At 42.9% G+C, this 18838-nt stretch overlaps 1 protein-coding gene across 2 annotated transcripts in view; it reads left to right on the top strand.

The window, feature by feature from the left end:
- Positions 1–18838, top strand: part of RAD51B (RAD51 paralog B) — a 426980-nt gene that overhangs the window by 391498 nt on the left and 16644 nt on the right. Inside the window, exon 12 of one of the 2 annotated variants that reach the window (XM_032691026.1) lies at positions 14620–14820. The exons of the other annotated variant lie outside the window; for it this stretch is intronic. Within the exon in view, the coding sequence (XP_032546917.1) occupies positions 14620–14675 (56 nt within the window). The 3' untranslated portion in view covers positions 14676–14820. Of the gene's footprint in view, positions 1–14619; positions 14821–18838 lie in introns of those variants that run through there. 2 annotated transcript variants of the gene reach the window in all.

The following is an 18838-nucleotide window of genomic DNA, read 5'->3' as shown; positions in this document are numbered from 1 at the left end:
AAAAATACAAGACGGTGATGTCTGTGCGTGTGATCAGCTGGCATTGCCCACCCTGCCACATGACAGCCAGGAGACCAGCAAGGAGGATTTTCCATTTTTGGAAAGTGCAGTGAAATGGGGGTGCAAATTGATCTCCAAATTGTCTTTCTTTCTATAAAGTATTGTCTTCAATATACTGCTTGACATTCATTCTGTCAAATATTTTGACAATCTGAACAAATAAGTAGGAAATGGTTTTGATTTTTGGCCCCAGTGAGCCATCTGTGAAGAAGAATAAGTAGTGCAGCATGTGCTGTGTCTCTTAAATACTCTTCTTTGCCAGAAACACATGTGATGTGTTTCCCAGGCTGTGGAAAGGGTTATCATTTCTGGTCCACCAAGTCACCCGTCTCTCTCCACATACCGTCCCCAACCCTGCATCAGTCTGGGTTGAAAGGGAGCATCCCTCTGAGTTACTATACTGTTACCTGTTTTGAGGGAGAGGGTGCATGTGCATATAATACGTTACTCTGTGCATGTTTCTGAGAAGTGTTGTATTTGCAGTCACTTTACAGTGGCACAAAAGAGCAGCAGCAAGCCAAGGCAGTGCATACACAGGCACCTGAGAGGCAAACCTTTATGCCTCTCTGCCATGCTCTGCAGAGCCTGGCCAATTTGTGCTAGAGTGCTGCCACAACACACCTTCGGAGGAGTCCTGGGCCAGGGCACCACTTGGCTTGTGGAGATGCCAGAAGACCTTTTGTCTGTGCTTTTACTGTGGGTTTAAGTAGTTTGATTAGCATTTGGGTCAGAGCACATGGAGCAGCCCCGGGTGGGGTGGGAGAAGTCACACTGTGAGGCCACACTTGAACATGGCCACTTTACTGCACCACCCTAGGTACAAAGCCTACTTGTGGGGCACGTCCCATCGTGTGTCACGCTTTGGTTGTCAGTGGCATTTATGGGTTGCTGGGGGATGACACAATAACTTCTTTATGCTTAAAAGAATAGTGAGGGGAATCACGGGAGACCATTGGAAACATAGCAGCAGAGAAGTGGTTTGGCTTTTGTCTGTCCCTCAAGGTAAGGTGCCCAGGCAGTCACTGAGATGCCTCTGACATGCTAGAAGGACCACAGTAAAGCAGCATCAAAGGTGAATGCAGACTTCAGGTATGTGGATGGGAGAGGAGTTAAAAGAAATACCTGAGAAAGGCCCCATGTTACCTCTGTGATAACAGCATGATAAAACTGCTTATTTGGGGTAGTTTTATAGCAACTCAATCTGAAGTCTGGACTGCCACAGCCTTGTGGCCCCCACTGCCTTCAACACAAGAGTAACCAGACAAAGAATCAGCTCAAAGAGCTGATCTGTCTGGAAATTAAACTTTGGGTTTTAATTAAAAAAAAAAAAAAAGGTTTGCTTTACTAGACTGTCTGAAAGTTTCATTAAAAGATAACTGGAAAAATAAAAATACTAGAAAAAGTCCAAAACAGACAAAAAATTGAAAAAATACTAATATGGACTATAAAACTAGTTAAATCTTTCTTACTGTATCTATCACTGTCTCCTTTGCCAGCCGCTCATCCATCCACTCCACAAAGCAGTAAGCTTAAATAATTCAGATATGGTAAAGCAAAGCTACTCTGAATATGACTTCTAGCCTAATAAGTCAGAGTCTTATCCAGTTCCCATGAAAAGCATCAGGAAACTTTCCTTCAACACTAATACACATAAGATTGCATTGCAGAACAACCACGTAACTTTCAACCAAAACGTGAAGTTTTTCTAAAGCACTGATAAAATATTCATGCAGGAGAATGTGGAAACTTTGACTGGAGCAGTCCCATTGCTAAATATATTTCAAGTGAGCATAATCATTTTTGGAGCCACACTCGTTCTCACTAGTGATGTGTGCTCTAAGGGGAAAATACAAAACAAATGTGGGGTTTTTTAAAGGAAAAAGTGTTGATAATTTCTTTATTATGGATGTGCAGTAAAACTACCCCTCTGCTGCTGGGGAAACCAGTTTCTGCTTAATAAGCATTAAAGCATATCCTAATTTTTTAAAAGCATTTGTTAGGCAAAACAGGGCTTTTTTACGATGCTTTCATTTTTTTGCAATTGGAGTCTTTCTGTTGATGCCAGCTGCTTTAGTTGTAGATATTTTCTGGGAGGTGGTGTCTGTCAGTAAGTCCCACGTGGGTGTCCCCTTGGCTATCTCTCATAGCTGCCTTTCTATAAATCACAGCATATTAAAAAAAGGGGGGTAGTGCTGACATGTGAACTAATCCCCACATCAAAGAGAGCAACTCTCCCTCCTCCAAACACCCGCCCCCCTCTTTTGCTGGGAAAAGTCTAACGCCTAGAAGGTGATTTACACAAAACTTCATCCCAGTTGTTAGGAAACTTGCAGTGCTGCTTACTCGCCAACTGCAGAAGAAACCTGGGAATCAGGGTCCACAATAGCTAGCCTGCAGCTTGCAGCATTTGGCAATTCAGGAGACAAATAAAACAACTGGCTTGTTGCAGCAAACCTGTGTATATGTTGATTGCATGGCAGGATAGGCATGTATATAGACAGATGTAAACGTGACTAGTAATGTGGGTCTGTATGGGCATATCTATATCTGCATCTGCTTACAACTACTTGTATAGGCACAAGAGTACCTGTCCTAGCACATACAAGAACACACAGAGAAATACCTCGCTCTCTATCTGCTAGAAGCAAAGAGGGCCAACAGGAAATATACATTAAAAACATAAGTCCATCTGGGCATCTGGTGGCCAAGACATGGAGAGGGCTAGTTATCTTAAAGTATTCATTCCAGCTGTAGGCCTGCCTTTGAGATAATGGTTTAAATGCTAGGAATATATGAATAAGGGGAATGCTCTGTATAAGACAGGATTAAAGCATATATTCACTGCTGCCTTTGCATTTGCAAATGCTCCTGTGCACTGACTAAACACACAAGATACCTCCAAATAATTGTCTATCTTTGGAATGCAGCTGAAGGGAGGGAAAAATGCCTCTATCTGGCTAGATAACTTTCTTTTTCCAAATTAATGCTGAGTCTGTGCCTGTGCTGGGCACACATCCTTCAGACATACCAACAAAACATATGTAGCATGGACAGAACTATACTGGTGGTTCTGGATTCACAATCAATAAGCAAAAATACCTGCCCCTTGTGAAATTAGCTGTGGTAAAGTGCATTTCTATGAGTAGATGTATGCATTTAAACGTGATACTTCCACCAGCATCACTGCTTCTGGTAGATTAGTTTGGTTGATTGTGGTCCAGCTGCACTCACCAGTCCACTTCGGTGTGATTGCACAAGAGTTGGGGAATAGAAGCAAGTAGCCAGAGGCAGTGAGACACCAAGGCAGCTCCCATGTTGGTGGCAAATGCTGGCTTAAAACATTCAAGCAAGTACAGCCTGAGGGAGAGCATCAGGCATGCCAGGAGCCCCACATCTCCCACTCCACTTACAGGAAGGGCATGGCACATACTGGGGGGGGGGGGGGGGGCGAAGAAGGCAGAGTCCAAAGCTTTTGTTATTACAGTTACATGCTCCCTCCACATAGATGTGCAGCTCTGCATGTGTCTGTGCCTGTCCCCCGCCCTCTGTCAAGTGGAGAGGATGTGAAAGAAATCCCAGCGTGGTTGCACCTTCACCTCCAGTACATGGAAAAACAAACACAGCCATTCTCCTGTTTGTTGATTTCAATCAGAGTGCTCCTTCCATTACAAAACCATTTCCCTGCAGGCAACAGGCTAAAACCTATTTGCTTATTACTCTGCAAGAGAAAATTATGTTTTCAGGATGGGTGCAGTCTTCAAGCATCTTTTCTCTTGATAGACAGATTGAAAGGAAAGAGCCCTCCCAGCTACCTCTCAGCAATTGTGCTGTACTTCCTTGTTGTGCATAGCTTTTCATGTTTTCTAGCTCAAAAACACATGCCACATGTATCTGTTTCTCCTCTTCTTGAAGTACACATCTCAGTATGGGAGAGATTTGTGCTCAGAAAATTAACCAGGTCCTTCATCACAGGTATTTATATAGAGATAACTGTGACCACTGAAAGCTGCAGCCAGAACTGCAACTCACAGGATGCCACCCCCCTGCCCCCACCCGTATCTATAATTTTCAAAGCCAAAACCAAACACTTCTGAATGAAGAGTAAGTTTCCTCCTGCTGCTCAGGCTGATGGCTTCCCCAGCTCCTATTTAGGAGTGTAGATACCAAGCCAACTTTTGGAACTGGCTCAGCTAAGTTGGACTCCAGGTGTGAGATACATCCTTGTTTGAGGCAACCACATAGGAAACATATCACAAGTCTCTTCTAGTCTGTTTTTATTGATGAGATGCACCCATCGGCAGTTCCTGGTGCTGTCTGGGACAAGTCTGGATAAAAACTGCAAGAGGAGGACCAAAGTTTATCTAGAACTGGCACCAGTTTTGGTGCTTGGCTGAATTAGCTGTTTTTACTGAGTCCAGAGCTCTTTGTTTATACCAACACCACCTCTTCCTGCAACCCCACCACCCCAAAATAATACAACTACTCTCAACTCCTTTTTTGTCAGGTTTAATCGCTTCATTGCCAGCTGGTCTTTTAGGTGGCAACTCTTCTGACTGTCCTTTTAGGTGATTGGCACTTTACCTTCCTCCCGAATCCAAGCCAACTGCATTAAAAAGTGAATTTACATTGCAGGGTGATGGTGGGAGGGTACCCCAGCAATGTCAAAGGAAAAGCAGATCAAAAAGAGCTGCTAGTATTGGATATGTGGGCTGTCCTTTCAGCTGCTTTGGGTAACATCCTTTCAGCACAAGAAAAGCTCAAAACAATTTGGTTAATCTGTTGTTAAACAGAGTCTGATGGGAGACAGGTCTGTCGTTGTCTGGGCAGGGAATTACCTGTCTGTAATGGCTGTGAGCTTCTTTGCCTTTTCCCATCATTTCATATCCATAGTGGCAAGTGAGTTCATGGATCGGCACCTTGCTGGCCTGGAACGGACTGTCTCTCAGCCCTGTGATGCCAGGACTCCTTCCTTCTGGCTGCTCTAGGGAGAAGCAGGAGCTCGTAGTACAGGTGCTACATAACACAGCATACCTGAAGGCTGTGGCAGTCAAAAATCTCTCTCCATAACTCTCCTATGTGAGGTGGTTTAGACAAGCATGGAAGTGCCTTGCAGGGCACTGGCAGTGGCCAACCTACTGCTGGTGGCAATTTCAAGGAGACAGGACATCAACTTGTGTCCTGAGGCAAGAGCTTTGCCATGACTTTCAGTTATAAGTCAGAATATAGACATATAAGATGCCACCATGCTAAGGTGTGGGCCCTCCATGACTTCCCACAGCACAACTCTGAATATCAAATAGAAATGGTGAGTAGCCCATAGGCCTGCTAGCCTACAGTTAATTTACCACATGAGGAAAATCACATGTATACTGCTTCCATCTAAAATTAATCCCTCCTTCCGGTCAAGAAAATGGAGGTCCTTTGTTTTCCTCAGAGTGGAGCATCCCATAGACCCCTACAGAATAAAACAGTTATTCTTTTCAAAATTTAACGACATTACTTCTTTTGAGTTCATGTATCACATTTCAATGTCTTCTAAACAAGAGGGAGCTTAATGTTTTTGTGTAACCTTGAACTGGCTAGTACACAACTTTTATTGCTTCATCCTTGAGCTTCTATGAGCTACATTATGTTCTACTATGAACAGAACGTCCTGCTTAGGATTGTGGCACATGCTTCAGTTGCAACAGCTTACTGTTGCTTTCTTTGGCTGTAGAGGGTCTGCAGGTATGTATATGTAGGTATATGCGTATATGTATGTATATGTGTGTGTATGTGTGCATTTCTAATTATGAAATTACCCAGTGAAAATTTCCAATTCTGCAAATTTTTATTTGATTTCCTTCCTTCTCCACTGCTTCTTGGCTAATCCACTGACAGCTCTAAGGAGAGGTTAATTCCCCTCTCTGTGACTCATTTCTGAGGTCTCTCAGGCAGGATTCAGTATGATGATGTCAGCGTTTGCTGCAAGAGCTGTTTAAATGTCTCTGCACGTAGCGGGGAGTGAAGCGCTGATTTCAGGCAGTAGCGCTAGGAATGGCAGGGTTTGTTTAACATTCACTGGGGATCTTCCTAAAAAGTCAATGTGCCTGCCTACGGTTTTGTGGACTGGCTGAGCATTACTGTGCAGTTGTTTTCAGCTTTTATTTTAGTGTATGAGAAGCACTGTCCTGTGAAAAGGGAAAGAAAGGGAACTTTCTGCTTTTGGTTTAATGGCAGTCTGTAATTTGATTTTAAATTATCTACTGTCAAGCCTTTCACAAGTGAATCCAGCACACATGCATTTTCTCTGTAACAAATTTGACTGTCTGGAGAAACAAAGGCTGATAATTAAGCTCACAGCAGTTGATCAGGATGGGGCCTAGGCATGGCCTAAAACCTCAGCAAGTGAGAGCCTTAATTTCTGGATACTTATCAAAAAAACAAACCTTTGACTTGGTGCAACTTGCCCATTCTGGATGATCTGGCTCTTTGATTCCCTGGGTAGGCTGCTGGGCTGTCCTGCGGGAAGTTGGCACCTTGGTATGCCAGCAAGGGATGCCAAATGAGCAGACACCACTCCAGAGTAACCAGCCATGCCAAATAAAATGCATAATTCAGCAAGATTATGGTTAAAACTGGGAGATCTATTTCTCTCCAGCCAACACATGAGAGCCCAACATCTTTTGTACTTTGAAATACCACTAATTAATATTTATCAGATGTAAAATGTGACACTAGCTATTTGGTACAGTATGCCTTTAAGCTCCATATTACTATTCCTTTTTAAACATGGCTACAGCCAGGCAGACTGAGTCAAGTTAACAAGTATCACCAACAGCAAAAAAACCCCTCAGCTGGAGGCAGCTTTCAAAACCCATCCAGGCCTTAAACTATGTGGCTGTGTAAGCAGCCATAGGTAAGGCGGCTGGTCCCAGTCTCCTGCTAATGGGCTTTGCCTTGCAAAGAGTACAGGCCAGTTTAAGAAATAAAAATAATCATGTAGTGATTTTTCTGGTGGTGTCTTTGCTCTGAACTCATATGGGTGTTTGGAAAGCACCTGTGCTCAAATCTCTCCACCATGACCTTCTTTTATGCTAGAGCTCAGTCGCCCATGGGGAGGTGTGCCAGGGCAGGTGAGCCATGCTGTGCCTTGCTCTGCCGTGCCTGGGTGGAATGGGCACCCTCACTCCTCGCTGCTGGGTTGCACATGGGGCACGCCACGCTCACCCTCAATTGCACTTGTTCTGTCACTAAGAAGCAAATCTCTTCGACCCCTTGCCGGTGCATGATCCTTCTGTCTTACATGTTTGACAGTGCTGGTACCTTGAGACCGCTGTGGCAGGGACTTCCCAGCAGTTTGGCTCCCAAGGCTGCAGCCTCTGGATAGCTTCTACCCCGAATGTATGTCACATTTCCTTCCAGCAAAAGCAAAATATTTACACCAAGCCAGGGTCACCTGGCGGCCACTCGCTATCATAAGCTGGAAGTGGCTGTGATTCTGTAAATGGAGGGGCATGAGGGAGGAGGGAATTAGTGCAGGCCTCCAAAACAAATGATGCAGCTGGCTGGGGCTGCTGCTGGGAGTGGTGGACACTGAGGAGGTGGGTGCCAGACAGGTGCTCTCAGGGCAGGATGGGGATGGGCTGGCAACAAGGCCTGCGGTTCAGGGAGAGTGGGCCAGGATGGCAATGGCAGGACGGAGCCAGTGCCAGGGGCAAGGGAAAGCAAATTTGTAGAGTCTGGACAAATGTGTCCAGTGTCTCCACCAACCACCTTTCCCACCAGTCCCCGTGAAGCCCCAGTATGTTCAGTACCTTAGGTTATAGCCACACCAACCTCACTTCTTTACCTGCCTTCAAGGAGCTGTTGGAAATACTCCTGTTCTGCAGGAGTGCTTTGGGCCCAGTTAAAGCATCCTGGAAGTTGCTGGGCTAGACTTGTGTGAAAATGCATTGAATTCAGTGATTGAAACTCGTAAACTTGAACTACAGGACTCACAGCCCCTGTATTCCCAGACACCCAAGAAAAAGGGTGGCAGTTTCCCATTGTAATAGTTTGCGCGCAAAAGATCTTCCTCCTTTCCACCTCCTTGCAGCCTGAATCTCTCCCATATGCTGCCAAAATTTCCTTCTTTATCTTTATTACACTGCTGATCAGCACCTGAAAACTCTGCTGTGTACTGTAACACATGCATACAAGTCATGGATAAAGTGGTTGGCAGCTCCTGGCCACCTACCCATCAGATACCACTTTCTCCTCAGCTCCCTCTGCCCTTCTCCCTTCCAGGCATTTGCCTGAAGTGATGACCCATGCCTGGGTTTCACATGTGACCGATGGCACGTGGACTCCAGAAAGCCTCCGTTAGGTGGTAAACAAAATGGTGGTTGTTTTGCATGCCTTAAACCCACTGCAGGGGCATGAGGACTCTGAGCCTTCCCAGTGCCTGGGCAGCTTCAGAAAGACTTCACTCATCTGTGAAGATAGCTGTGAATGTCAGGCATGAGCCACAGTGGAGATGGATGGTTCCATCTCCAGTCCCTCTGATTAAACAAGCCTGTAAGGAGCAGCAGGGAGTTTTGAATAATCCCACCAACTCTTCTGCTTTTGTTATGCTGCTGCCACTCCCAGCAAGGTTCATGTGAAAGCATGTGGAGTAATCAAAATATTAAGAGGACATTGCAGTTATTCTTGGCTGTCTAACTGCACTTTTTGCATCCAATCATTTTCCACTGGCACTTCTCGTAATGATTATCACAGTGTCAATATCCGAGATGTCAGTATTAGACCAAAGCTGAAGAGGGTGGCATTTGGCCACTTGGGATATATGGTTTTCCCCAGCTTTGCAGAGAAGTTGCTTTATACCTATTACTAAGCTATTAGATATGCGCGGCATAACTATAGTGGAAGGGGATTTCTGTGTGGGAGGAACAGTATGATTCAGATTGTCTCATCAGCCTTGTGAAACAAAATGTCCAGTCATATGCTTTTGTGATGTAGCCACTCATTTCTCTGCCTTTATTTTGTATATTTAGCCATAACCCCAGTGCACCGGGACTTGGGAATCAGCAGAGCAAGCTACGGGAGAATTGGTCAAGAAAACAGGAGTCTACATACAGAAGCACCGAGATGACCTAATACTCTACTAGCATTTTCCTCACTGGGAGGAATGGCTGGAGCATGGCAAGGGGAAGGAGGGATCAAACATAGTTCTCGAGCACCTAATTACCGTCTCTTGTAACAGCTCCTTGAGACAGCTGGCATGGGAAAGTGGTAACAGGAATGCTATCCCAGCTTTGGAAACTTGCCTGCTTCACAAGCAACCCAGTTCTGAAGCATGGACACATGGCTGAATGTTGTTCTCATAAGCACTGGTGGTTTAAAGGGGTTCATTAATGCATTTGAGGTAGAAGTTGACTGTTGCTGGATGATTATTTTAGAGTAGCATTCAGGAATGTACCAGTCTTCATTTTCTGGGATTGCAAAGCAGGATGGCAAGGGTAGAGATAAAACACTGATTCCAAGAAAAGACATTCTAAATTGAAGATCTACCTGAGAGTCAATCTGTATCTTACAGGGAAAAATACTTACTGGAACACTGCACTTATGCATTAAATATAAAATTATATAAGGACTGTTTATACTTTTCCTCCCCAGAAAATTCAAATCTAAGGTAAATCAAAACAATTTGAGATATTTTAACATATGGAAGTTCACAGTGCAGGTATCAGCTTGCATTTCCCAGGGATGTCCCTGATTAAAATCCAAGTCATCCATAACAGACAGTTCCGTATTATCAGGGACCACAAAAAGCAGAGTGCATTCACGTGGGGACTGGGCCTACTCCAGACATCACTACTAGTATACAGAGATTTGTTTTTAGCACATTCCTGACAAGACAAATGGCACACAGGATGCAAACACTCTTCAGCCTTCTTAAAGGCTGGCTCAGAAAGCCAGAACTTTGCAGCTTCAGTGTGGTGTGGCAGCCTCATATCTCACTGTCATTAAACACAGAACTAGCATGAGTCTTTGCATACTTTCATAGGCTTCACACATTCTTTTCACGTGTTACTACCATAAAAATTACACTATTGTAGATATGTTTTTGTGAAGCCAGATAAAAGGCAGTGTGCACATTTTCAGTACTATAGCCACCCTGAAGAAAGGGCGGAGGAAGAGGGCAGGCTGTAGCTTGCTTTCTTAATAACATGCAAAACCTTTAAAGCTCAGGTTACAGTAAATATTGTGGCTCCAAACTCCAGCTATGAAGCAAATAGCCCAAGGACTCTCCCTAGAACTGTAGTGGCAAACTGCAATAATGTCTGAACTGTGATAAGGGGCCTCTGTGCCAAAAGAACCTGCTGGTTATAAAATATAAAAAATAATGCTTTTTAAATAACTAATGTTAAGATCTCTTATATCAAAAGCAATGTCATCAGCAGGCATCACCTCACCTCCTTCTGGAAATGTCTTGAGGCTGAGACTTGCCCCATTTCCCTTTGTTACAGCGTACAGATCCTAACTGATTGCAGCTTTTGTGCTGTTCTTTCATGCACACTGGCTCACTGTGACCCACTGACTGGTATGACCCAATGACTAGTATGACCTGGGCCTCTGACATGTCTTCTGTCAACCCCTGCAGCCCAAGGGAGTGCTTTAGGGAAGACCAGACTGACCACTTCTCGGGTTTAACCCGGTAGGTTATGAGAAAGCTCCTGTAATGTCTTACTAAAGGGACTGAACTCTGCAAAAGACCATAAAAAACATAACTCCCAAGGAAATGAAAGGACCTATGATATGTGCTAAACCTCAAAAAAAATAAGTTGAAAAGTGTCAATGAATTTTCTATGAAGTTTCATGAGGGACTACAATTAGGCCTTATATAGCCTGCCCTTGGCCATGCTGCAAATGGTTTAATGGGACAATATCCAGTAAATAGATAAATTAAATTATGCCAGCATGAAGAGGTCATTCTCTTCAGAGCACCTAAATTCTCCTCCAAATGACAGTACCTCCTTTTCCAGATCCATATACAACATGATTGTTCAGGGCCTTCCTAGAAATGAAAAGGCCAATTCTTCCTCACCTTACTCTTTCCGTGAAAACATATATGAAGAGAAACCACACACACATGCACATGGGTTGGTGTGAGCCCCAGTGTGGGCACAGGTGGTGTGTCTGAATGAATGGACACACAGAAGTCTTTGTGTAGGTAAGGTTTACCACATGTGGTGCTGGGAATCGTATGCATGATTCCAGCTAAAAGCCACAAGATTGGCTGAAAGATGTTGCACTGTAAAGATCCTTTCTTGTATGTCAGAGCCTTAAAGTTTTGTGCCACTGGGATGGTATAAGCTGTAGTTCAAAGATGAGACAGGCTGCAGGTTGGAAACAATTTCTAAATCATTTTGTGCAGTGGACTTCTACAAATATGCCTGTAGCACACCAGGGCATTGGATCTAAGTGAGTCCTTATTTATCTGATTTTTCTAATTAATACCTGTTTCACAGAGTGGTAGACCAATCACCATCTTGCCCTTATATGAGCCTTATATCACCATTTTGCTCAAGACAAAAATGTCCTTGTTGCAATTTTAGGTAGGCAGATTCTACCCTCAAAGTATTTGGCACCTTCCACCAAACTACATACTAGCTACAGGTTTTCCTCAGCAGAGCTCTGGTGCTGTCTTGGTGCTATCTGTTGGGAGCACTCTTGCAGAAATCACACAAAGGATCATGTGGGTCCCTTCCCCCATGTTGAGAAAGAAACTTATGCCAGGTTAGGTAAGCTGCAGATGGAAAGGAAACTGAGGGCATACAGAGTAAAAGGATAACAGATTCTTATATTGACTTTGCCTTTGATATTCTGCAATTGTTTAAGGGGAAGGCAATGGGAGCTTTGTCTCAGGTATAAGTTAAACATTATTTTAGAACATTGGTTTGAGAAAAAATGTCTTTTTAAAGACGTTATTTGAAGAAATTAATTCATTTTACATCAGCAGAATTCTTTAATATTTTCCTTCCTGTGTGGTCTTTTCTCCTATACTATTCCCACTCAGACAATATATTTTTGATGGGAAAGTAGTCATTCTTTCTGCTTTTCCATTCTCAGCTGACCTCCTTAAGATCTCCCATTGTAGATTTGCATCAGGTTAATATCATGGCAATTTCTAGCTCAAGTAAAACCAACAAACTTCCTCTCTCTTCTTTCCTTCTCCTCTTAAAGGCATTCTAGAAAACCCAAGTACCTTGGTGGCCTGCTCCTTGCTCTCTCTCCCAAAAATGCCTTTCTTAATTTTTGTGATGTTAGGTCTGTGCAAGGATTTTTATCTGCACTCCTTGGTGTCTGAGTCAGTAATTCTTGGTTCTTGCCAATTATTTCATCCCCTCTGCTCCTGTGATTTACACAAAGTTGGATGGTTGCAGGTGGAGATGAGGTCCTCCCCAACTTTTGCAGGTTTTGCCTCCTTTGAGGATGCTGCTAATCTTTGATATGAGGATGGGCACTCAGAGTAAGGCTGATAGGGATGATCTCCGAACTTGACCTGGATGGGGAAATATGATTCCCTCAGAGACGTTTCTTTTGACAAGACTATAGGCCTAGTGTTGTCCAGGTTTCCTGCAGCTGGATGGTTCACACACAGTTATAAATTGCTGATTATATAAGAAGCCCTACTTTTTCTGAGGCTCAGGTGGCATTTATTTTTTTATTCCCCTCCTGAATGCCTTAGTGAGGAAAAACAAAACAAAACAAACAACAAAATACCCCAACCAAACAAAAAACCAAACAAAAACCCAACAAAAAATCCCCCAACTCACAAATCCATGCCAGTTTTAGCACCTTTGCCCTTACGATTGACAAATTCCCTCCACTGCAGGGATAAGACCACTGCAAGTGGGAATTCCTTCTCCTGAATTAATTAAATCTGTATTATTATTGCCTTTGATGTACTGCCATAGGAACAGGAATGAGTACTGGAAAACCTCCATTTTTGTGCATTTCTTACACAAATAGCTCTGGACATAATATTAAAGGGATCATTTAGAATATGGTGGGCAGAAGTAGTCCCCTCCCCAAAGCTGCTCTTGAGGCTGACGGTCTCTGTGGAAACCGCATGGGAACAGTTACAGACCTCTAGTGGCTCTGTTTATATAGCTCATCTGGGTTCCTAATTGCTCACCAGCACAGTATTTTAGAAAGCCGTATAGAGATTTCCCCTAAGGATTACGACACGGTGTCCTTTCATCTTCTCTGCATTTCCCATCCGAATATCTGTTTTTGTTTTATTTTCCTCACCATAACATCTGCCCCACATCTCTGAGAGATTTCACAATTGGAAACCTCCTGTAAATGATGACACAGAGTTGAAGAACTTCCATGTTTGCTTTCTACTATTTTTTTCAAGGGACTTTGGGTTAGACACCTCTTTAAAATAGGCATTCTTTTTTTTCTGTTTATATACTAACATTTGTAAAAGCTGTCTTTGGAAACAAAAAAAAAAAAAAAAGAATAGTTCTGTGCTTCCTGCTTGTACACTTTTCCACTTACCTTCCATTGAATTCCTAGAGAAACACAAACTTCTGTTAAGTGCTTGCATAAAATAATCTTTAGCAAGCTGTGTCCCTAATGGCCTGCAGGGACTCCAGATAAAAAACAATTTCTCACATTTCTGTTCCCCAGCATCTGACAGTGTGGCAGATTTAGGGCTACTAGTGCCAGCCTGTGTCACTGGTGCCAGGGCTGCAGGCTGAACTGGCCTCTGGTTCCCACCAAAATGGAAACAAGCAGTCTTGAATTATATGGAGCAGGACAGCCAGCTCTGCTTGGCTATACAGGAGGCTGCGATTGGCATGCAATCCTAGGAATAGTCGGAGTGACAGACTTTCAGCTTAACAAACTGTTTTATAGTGATCAATCAAGGTTAGTGTCACATACCATCACCATGTAAGGACCAGAGACATGCAGATAAATGCGAGATAAAACATGCAGGACTATATTCTCACAGCCCAAGGACATCTGAGTCTTTAGTGACTTCACCTCTCACTGTAGCCTTTTTCCTTGGAATCAGAAAGTAGTGCACACAGCTCCTGCGGGACTGCTCTTGGCTCTCACTCACCAACAAGAGCATTGCACACTACAAATGTGGAGCAGTCACAGTGCTCCACAACATCAGCCTTCCTTCCTTCAGCAGCCAGGAAAGAATCAGAGATTTATATGGCTGGGAGGAATCTCAGCAGGTAACTTAGTCCAGACTCATGTCCCAAGGCAGAATCATTATACTTATGTCACACTTGGCAAATGGTTGTCTAACCTCTTCCTAAAAGCCGGATGGCCATTCCACACCCTCCTCAGATACTTCTCTGTGTAATTATCCTTACTGCTTGCTGCCTTCTAACATCCAGCCTTAGTCTCCTTTTCTGTAGTTTAAGCTCATTACTTGTCCTATCCATCATCTATATCGAGAACAATTTACTCCACTTTTCTTCCCAGCCACCTTTCAAATACTTGACAGTGGTAAACCTATCTTCCCCCAGTCTTCTCTAAACTTAAAGAAGTTTGTTCTTTCTTCCCTCCTAGCTTTGTTTTTCAAAACTTCTGGTTATCCCCCAGTTGTTCTCTGGACCTTGTCTTGAGGATGGCACCAACAGCTGGACATCACACTCCAACTGCAGCCTCACAAAAAAATGAGCAGAATAATTATTTATGGACTACATTCTAGTAAAACATTTGTCCTTTTTGCATTAGTAATTAACTCATATTTGGACTGTGACCTGGAACATCTCTCAGATCTTTTTATGCAGAGTTGCTACTTGTACAAAAATTCAGTACCCTATATAAATAGAATTAATTATTCCTGGTGATGTCCATGTATAGAAACTGAGAACTGTCATTACTGAAATTATTCCTGTTTTTAAGGCCATTTGTCTAAATACTTTTTAATTGTAGCTTTATATTTCAGATTACCCAAAGTACCTTTCCAGATCTGTGCTAGCCAAGAATGTAATATTCTCTGTTCCATTGTCCAAACTGCTCATAATCCCCTTAAATCAGACTAACTCGGTAGAGACTCCTAAGCAACTCTTCTTTGATCCATCTTTCCATTTTTAAAATATAACTAATAACTAATCTCTTTGTGCAGCTTTCCAATCAGCATCCCATCATCCCAGACAAGCTCCATCTACCACAGGTTCCCTTAATTAATTTGCTTTGGAGTATCATGTTACTCTGTGATGAAAGCCTCACCACTATCAAAACATAGGAATACTATTGCTTCTCCCTTATCAACTGGGTTTTTTTATTCTGTCATGAAAGGAAATTTGACCCATTGTATACAATTTGTTTTTGACAAATCCATGCTGGCCATTATTCATCTCTTTGTTTTGTTTTAGGTGCTTACCAAAGTTTGATTGTTTGTTCCAGTATTTTTCCGGGAATTGAAGTTAAACTGAACAATCTGTAATCCCTGACTCCTCCTTTTTTGCCTTTTAAAGACCGGAACTACGTCTGCACTTTTCCAGGCTTCCAAGTATGATCTCTGGGCTCCATAATATCCCAGGAGCTGGGCAAGGTTACACCTAGAGCTTTTGCAGTTAAATAACTGGCTGTAGCAACTACCCAAGGATGAAATTCATCTGACCCAATTGACTTCAGCACTATCTGAAGGATCTTCTGATCTAGTCTTTGTTCTAGTTTTGTGATCTCACCCTCCTGTGTCATTGACATTGATTGTAATATTTGTCTGAAGTGATAACAAATGCAAAAAAGGTATGACTGGGACTCTAGCCATGAATGGTCTGGAACCTTTCTTCCCCACTGGGTAGTACGTTTTCAGTTGCCTACATCTTCCTCTTGCTGCTACATTAGTGATGGAAAAACTACTTGTCATTTTAAAGTCTCTTGCTCATTGGCTCCCATTTTGCTGCTTGACCTTTGTGATTTTGTTGTAATATATCTAGCCCAGCTTCTACGTGCTCATTTCCCTGAGGCTGAGATCAAAGAAGAGCTGATGATTTCTCCAGGTGGATCTGCTGTTAGACCTCCTGTAAACTCTCTGGTTTTTGGATAGCTGATGCTTTTGCTGTTTTCTCCAAGATGCTTTTTACATGACTAAAACTTATTACTTGCACAAGGTCCAAAATTACTGCCTTTAGTTACTGAGCAAGTGGCTTTCATGGAATCACTACTGTTTTTCTTGGTCTAAGAAAGACCAGAAGCCTGATCTTTGTTTCCATCTCTTACCAACTGTTTGGCTTTACCTGGGAACACTCAGTCTCTGCTGGTCAGTTTTTGTTTAACCTCCCATCCTTACCATAAGTGATGGGTGTAAATAACAAAATTTTTTAACCCAGATCTGAACTTTACATAGTCCCAAGTGCTGGAAATGTTTACAGACAGAAGTATTCTTCAGGTTCATCTCAGCTGGTCATTAGAAAATCATCTTTTCTCATTTGTGTTCTTTTTTTACTAATGTCCCTCACCTGACCTGCCAAGCTTGAAGGCATAGCAGACTAGGCTGTTGAAGTGGGGAACATGTTTTTATTTTGATATGTATGAAAAACTTAGAATTCACTAGTAATGTAATCACACTTAAATCACACCTGCCCAGAAACTCTAACTTACTTTTCCACATATTCTTTTCACCAATAAAGATGCTCAAAAGCTCACTGCTTGAGGAAGCTGAAGCTGTACCACAACACTGTAAATACAGCAGTTGCACTGCTTTAACGGTGCTCTTTCAAAAGAGCAGCATAAACAGCCGAAAGGGGAAGGAGTTCAGCCAGTCTCTCTGTTGCCCAAGAGGAAGCAAATTTCAGAAAGTGCTTTGGTTCCCTTTGGTTATGATTCACCAAAAATGAACAGCTAAAACGAGTTGATAGTAAGGCTGTGCAAACAGGGACTTCCAGAAGTGGAGACCCAGAGGAAAAAGCAGAGAAAGCTGGCCCTGTGCCTGGCTGTGAGTCGCCTTCCTTCCCATTCTGCTGCTTTTGTTTTCAGGGTTCCTGTGCATTTTGCAGTGTCAGCCAGTTGTCAGAGAGAAGAAGGCAGCCTCTCACGAGTTTTAGTTATGTCTCAGACCCCAGGCACCTCCTAGACCCTACTCCAGGACATGTTCACTACTACTATCTGCTGTTAAACCAAAGCAGTGACCTAGATCATAAATCAAGTAACAGAATACCCTGCTGATAAACTGCAGTATATGGCAACTTACAAAATATTTGTGGTTTGTTAGAGGTTAACAATGGAAGTAGCAAACCATAATGGCTGTGTTGCCCTCTTCTAACAGAGTTCTTATCCATCCTTAGCATAACAATTTTCCATGATAGAAAAATTACCTCTCCTCAGCCTGGGCAAATCGCACCATTAGCACAGTATCCCCCTGTTCAGCCACTCTTAATGTGCCTTCTGATCTGAATTTGTTGTGCTTTCATCCACTGGGTCTTGTTTTGACTTGTCTTCTTCAATATGCATAAACTATGTGTGACTCATATGTAAAGACAGTGATACAGAGCAGCACATAATGTATCACATCTAAAAAGCAAGACTGTGACAGTGACAGTTCCAGTTTTTATAAGGAATTGTTTGAGACTACTCATCAAGAAACAAGGCAAAAAACATTATGTTTGGAAAGAAGGGAAAGAGATGTGTTGTCAAGCTGTCAAAGATAGGTACAGGGGCATTAAATCCCACAAACAACAGACAAGTTTTCCACTGTCCTGCGCATTACCACTGTTAACATCAGGTGCAAAATGAGTATCAGGTGACATTAAACCAGATAGTGCTGTAGAGTAATGGATGAGACTGCAAGAAGACTATAATTGCCTCTCTCTGCATCTTTATTTTACAAATCCTTATCACATTGAGCAAACAAAGCCCCACTGAACTTGCATGTTCTTGCTCTGCATGAGACCCCAAATCAGTGGAGATGAATGTGGTAACTGAAGGAGCAGCATGCTACCATTTGTGTGCCCACACACACACATGAATATATCACATCAAGGTTAATGGAAGGTCCCTAAAAAGTTTCTCCCTACCAGTACGTCCCATTAGCTAAACCTATGTTTATGTGAGGAATGCATTTACTGATTCAGATTATATTAGCAAAACCAGCCTATTTGCTAGCATGGGTCAGCCAGGCAAAGTAGGGGACAACCATGCCATCCTACTCCACCATGTCTCATCATATCTTCGGCTACAGTCCTGCTGACAAAATTTGTGATATAAAGACCAGAGGACAGAGAAATGAGAGTGGGAGATGTGCTAGATGCCAAATACATGATCCCTCTTTAGAGGGAATCCTTTAGCAAAAAAAAATATTGTCTTACAACAGCCTACACGAGGATGGGCTGATACCTGAAAGGATTAAACCAGTAAAGCTGTACTAAGGCTGAGCTGCCATATGTAAAATCCATCACTCTATGCAGCAAGGATCCCTGTGTGCTCCTATAGCTGGAGGGGAGGGGAAACTACTCGAAGTAGGAGGAGAGATTAATAAAAACATATTTGCACATTTAAAGGCTGCTCTTATCTTTGGAATAGCTAACTTTATCCTTTGCAGTACAAGTGAGTAGTCCACGTCCCTAACCTGCACAGCAAGAGGGGAATTCTTGGCCAGAGGGAAGTATTAAAGTAGGGAGAAGGACCTCCAGGCAAGGGAGGCTAACATATTATTTGCAATAATGGATTGCTTTATAAAAAGGACTATGAGGTAGCTTTTCAAAAAATCAGCCTCCTTTAGGGTCCATGGAGGAAAGGATCAAGCGAAACCATCAAGAACCTGTGAAAAATTTATGCTAGG

This window comes from Chiroxiphia lanceolata, chromosome 6, assembly GCF_009829145.1.
Source record: "Chiroxiphia lanceolata isolate bChiLan1 chromosome 6, bChiLan1.pri, whole genome shotgun sequence".
Taxonomy (NCBI): domain Eukaryota; kingdom Metazoa; phylum Chordata; class Aves; order Passeriformes; family Pipridae; genus Chiroxiphia; species Chiroxiphia lanceolata.
Note: the sequence above shows the minus strand (reverse complement) of the source record. Positions and strands in the feature narration are given on the sequence as shown.